The sequence below is a fragment of the Protomyctophum bolini genome, assembly GCF_963924005.1.
Source record: "Protomyctophum bolini genome assembly, chromosome: 18".
In the NCBI taxonomy this organism is placed as follows: Eukaryota; Metazoa; Chordata; class Actinopteri; order Myctophiformes; family Myctophidae; genus Protomyctophum; species Protomyctophum bolini.
Window position 1 is genome coordinate 20,594,082 of NC_137879.1, and position 5,000 is coordinate 20,599,081.

General features: G+C 48.7%; 1 protein-coding gene across 1 annotated transcript in view; it reads left to right on the forward strand.

Annotated features, from left to right (window-relative positions):
- LOC308333184 (BAH and coiled-coil domain-containing protein 1-like) overlaps positions 1–5,000 on the forward strand; it is an 86,829-nt gene that overhangs the window by 66,179 nt on the left and 15,650 nt on the right. The window contains 4 exon segments of the mRNA XM_080789386.1: positions 1,561–1,639; positions 2,553–2,727; positions 2,876–3,058; positions 4,517–4,687. Of these exon segments, the coding sequence (XP_080645512.1) occupies positions 1,561–1,639; positions 2,553–2,727; positions 2,876–3,058; positions 4,517–4,687 (608 nt within the window).

The following is a 5,000-nucleotide window of genomic DNA, read 5'->3' on the forward strand; positions in this document are numbered from 1 at the left end:
TGCTAGTGTGTGTGTGTGTGTGTGTGTGTGTGTGTGTGTGTGTGTGTGTGTGCGCGCGCGTGTGTGTGTTAGGACACTGAGCTGAGAAACAGCACTGCATGCAAGAAGCAAAAAAAGTGAAGGTGAGAAAGCGAAAGAGAGAGCATGATAGGAACAGAGGAAGTGTGTGTGTATGTGTGTGTGTGTGTGTGTGTGTGTGTGTGTGTGTGTGGGTGTAGAAAGAAAGAAAGAAAGAAAGAAAGAAAGATACGGAGGGAGGGAGGGGAGAGAGAGAGAGAGAGAGAGAGAGAGAGAGAGGGAGGGGTGATGTTCAATAGAGGTTAGTGTTTATCGATCCAGCCCTGAAGCTCAGGGCTGTGGACAGACTCCCATGAGACTGCCTCTCTCTGTCTGTCTGTCTGTCTGTCTGTCTGTCTGTCTGTCTGTCTGTCTGTCTGTCTGTCTGTCTGTCTGTCTGTCTGTCTGTCTGTCTGTCTGTCTGTCTGTCTGTCTGTCTGTCTGTCTGTCTGTCTGTCTGTCTGTCTGTCTGTCTGTCTGTCTGTCTGTCTGTCTGTCTATCTGTCTCTCTCTCTCTCTCTTCTCTCAGAAGCATGTACTAGATTGCACATAATAGTGAACGCCTGAACAGATCAAAGCCGACTGACGACAGTGTGTGTCACAGCTTCCCAGTGGCCTCATGGAAGCCTCTCACTGTGGCAGTGGGTCATATGCTCATTTGCACAACAACAACTGGATTACTTCTCCCTTGTGGAAACTGCCACCGCCCCACATCCCTTCTCCCACTCAACTGTACTCCCATTGGCTCCAAATCCACTGACTAACGGAGACGGCCAAGTGACCATTGCGGTTTCCCCCCCCCCGAACCTCTTCTTTGAGCTCCAACGACTGCCAAAACATATAACAACCAAGCAGACTGGCCTCAACTCTGACCCCCACTGTTTTCAGGGGTATTTGAAACTTTGTTTTGTTTGTTTTTAGGCTTTGGTGCCTTTATTGATATAGTTATGAAGACAGACAGGAAAGAGGGAGAGAGAGATGGGGAGAGACATGCCGCAAAGGTCGTCATGAACGGGACTCGAACATGCAGGCCAGAGACTATGTGGCATGAGCCTGGACCGCTAGGCCAGCGGGTGCCCAATTTGAAACTTAACATGGGTAGAGGATCTGTTTTTGTCCAAATGGACACAAACCCCCAAAATAATTTTGCGACCCCCAGGTTGAGAACCCATGGTCTAGAAAACCAATTAACCCCAGGTTGAGAACCCATGGTCCAGAAGACCAACTAACCCCAGGTTGAGAACCCATGGTCCAGAAGACCAACTAACCCCAGGTTGAGAACCCATGGTCCAGAAGACCAACTAACCCCAGGTTGAGAACCCATGGTCCAGAAGACCAACTAACCCCAGGTTGAGAACCCATGGTCTAGAAAACCAACTAAACCCAGGTTGAGAACCCATGGTCTAGAAGACCAACTAACCCCAGGTTGAGAACCCATGGTCCAGAAGACCAACTAACTAACCACTGTTGTTTAATGTCTGCTGTGTTGCTTATACCTTTCAGGGCGGGGCTTAACCTGCTGGAGGAAAAGGCACGGAAAAAACTGACCAATCATGGCTTCAATGGCCTCACCACTGCACAGGTTGGTTCCTCCCCCTAAGCTTCCCATTGGATCATTCACAGACACTGACAGCTGCTTCCTGACTGATTAGAACCACAGCAAACACTTTACTGTTCATATTTCAGTATCTTATTATGTTAAGCAATTACACGTTATTAGCATTTATATTACCTTTGCATAGGTTAATGTAAAGGCTTGTAGGCTATACTAAGATAAAGCTACTGAAGACCAGAAATCTGACTTTAACGGTGGGCTATTAAAGTGACATTATTCTTGTAAAATAAGTGTTAAATAGCTCTATATTCTGATAGTAATCTAATCATTGCTTTGGAGTGTTTATTCAGTCTCCCTGTCTCTCCAGCTCTTCAGTAAAAAAGAAAATGCATTTTCAGGGTTGGGATACCAATTTTATCAGCAGAAGATAATTAATATAGGATACGGGATAGACAAGTGAAATTGGAAGCGATATAGCCTACAAACTGGAACCCTATCATGTTGAAGCTGATAAAACGTCCCCTCAGCGCGGCACAGAGTGCCGTGCTACGAGCTTGTAGATCTGCAAAAAAAAATGGAATCGTGAAAATGTGACGCAAATCTTTGAATATATTATGTTCTTTCAGAGCAAACGTTTTAACTCAAATCTCTGCTTCTGGGGGGTTCCTGGAATTGCATATTTCCAGATGGGGGTCCACAGCCAAATACAGATCATTCTGGGGGTCCTTGACATAAAAAAGGTCGAGAACCACAGACATAGAAACATGGGGTTTTCAGAAAACTGTTAGGATTTAGTAGCAATTTATTTAAGAATCGGCCTCAGGTCTATACTCTAAATGGGTTAACAACCACTCCTCTTATATCTTTTGTCCACTCTCGGTCTCTTCTGCATCCATCTAACCCCCTCTCTCCACCACCCCACCCCTCCCTCCTCCATCAGATGAAGGCCCGTTGCAAGCAGAGAGGTCGCCCCAGCACCCTCAGCTCCCGGCTGGCCAGGAGGGTGACCCAGCTGAAGGCCCAGAGAGGTGCCCCGTCAGCAGGCATGCTGCGCTGCAGAGGAGCCCCTGGGGCTAGAGCCGGCTCCGAGAGCCACCGCAGGCACGGTGACACAGGTGGGAACAGGAGGAATTGGCGCACGCACGCACGCACGCACGCACACACGCACGCACGCACGCACACACGCACGCACGCACACACACACACACACACACACGCACGCGCGCGCGTTCTAAATAGCATACCTGCGTTGTCCTCTTGCAGCTGAGTCACCACACTCCCACCAGGATTGGGCAGCCAATCAGGCAGTGAGGAGAAAGAGAGGTCGTAAGCCGAAGGTTCTTATGGGCGGAGCCCCAAACAGAGTCCACCAAAGAGGGGGTGTGGCCTCTGAGAAGCAGGAAGTGAGAGAGGAGGAGAAAAGTGACAGCGAGAGCTCAGGACAAGGTGGGCAATAATTATATAGAATACATTACAGAACATACTGATGTGAAACACATTTTAGAATGACTAGGTAAAATTCAAGGTGCATGTTAAGTGTTGCTTCTGCAACAACGTTAGTTCAGAACGGCAAGGCTTTGCGAGTTATGTGTGAGCTTGTACGTGTGTGCATGTGTGCGTCTGTGTGTGTACATGTGTGCATGCGTGTGACTCAGTGCGTGAGTCAGTCTTGTGCAGGTCTACTGTGCACTACTGCGTGACTCTGGGCTTGCGGACACATGCGAGTGTCTGCCATGTGCGCGCGCATCTAGCAACGTCTGGAAGTGAGATGTCTGCCTCCTTCCTTCTTACTACCCCACCCACCCCCCCTCCCTCCCCAGCTCGTCTGTCACACCGTTAAAAGCGTTAACGACTCGCCGAAGGCATGCAGTGCCCCCACCCACAACCACCACCGCCGCCACTAGTACCTCGCCGTAATGCGAGCCCCACTCTTCAGCCCCTTTTAGAATGTCACACCCCTGTCTTCCCTGCCAAAATGAACACCCCCCTCCCCTCAGACGCCTGGAGTGGAGAAGGCATGGTGATATCCCTCCTAGCCGAGCGGCTGACTTTTTAAATGAACACCCCGTGGAAGAGACAGCGGCTGAGATTAAGTTAACACAAGTATTCAGACCCAACGCTCCTCCGACTGGCCCCGCGGCCTTGACAGAAGTAGTAGTGGAGTGCGTGCGTGCGTACGTGCGTGTGTGCGTGCGTGCATGCGTGCATGCATTCGTGCATACGTGCGTGCGTGTGCGCGAAAGAGAGAGAGAGAAAGGGAGAGTGTTGACTAGAACACCATGTAAGTGACAAGTGTGTCATAGACGTGTCGACATCTGACACGACCCTCGCAGTCAGCAACACGCAGCTGCCAATAAAGATCTCTGTGTGTTTGCGCGCGAACATGCATGTGTGCATTCGTTTGTAAGTGTGTGCATGTGTTAGTGTGTGTGTGTGTGTGCCCGCTCGCACACTCACATACACATGTAAGTGTGCATGCACGTGTGTGTGTGTGTGTGTGTGTGTGTGTGTGTACACACAATGAAGTGACATTTGGTTTCCCTGGACTGCAGTTAAGGAACAGGCCAGGCATTATAGGGTGGCCATTAAGGCGTCTTGGCTCCCTACGGTCCTGGTCACACGGTGTGACAAATGCCTCACTTTAAAAAAGCCACAGAGAGCCATTTGATTGAGTCCAAGCCAATCGACGAGGCATCTCCCTCCTCGTACTTCCAATAGTTGTGTTTATGATCATGTAAGGTTAGCCGCGGGTTTGCGAGCTCGACTGTAGATACTAACGGCGTATTGAGAGCCCGCTGTCGATACGTCTTATCAAGTGAGTTCCCGGGCATTAGGCGACCACGCTGCCATTTTGATCACTGGACGCTTTCCCGATTGACCATATTGACATTCTGATCCCCACAGAGGAGGAAGAGGAGGTTAGCTACGATAGCGAAGATGGAACTGGTGACATCAAGATGACCTCGTCCTCTAGAGAAGCCCTGTCGAACCCTTCGGCTGTTGGCACTTTTTCGTCACTGTCCACCCAGCTCCAAGCCAATCAGAAAGACAGGAACAAGAGACCAGCTCCTCCAGGTGAGATCCAAAATGCAGAATGATAAAAAATGAATGGTAATACCGCCTTTATATTAAGCCTAAATAAAATAACAGTTGTACATAATTGAATCATGTAAAGTTATATCTCATAGAGTATAACCTCATTTATCTGAACCCCACGGGAATGAAGGTGATTCAATTCAAGTGAAATATTTGGATGACCAAATGAAAATACAGTTATTTTTAATTAAGGCAAAGCATTTATTTGTTAGGAGATTAGAGAAATATGGTAATGGTTTTCAGCAATCTCTCTGGTTAAGTGGAAGCAACCAGCTACTAGTGCACATGTTTG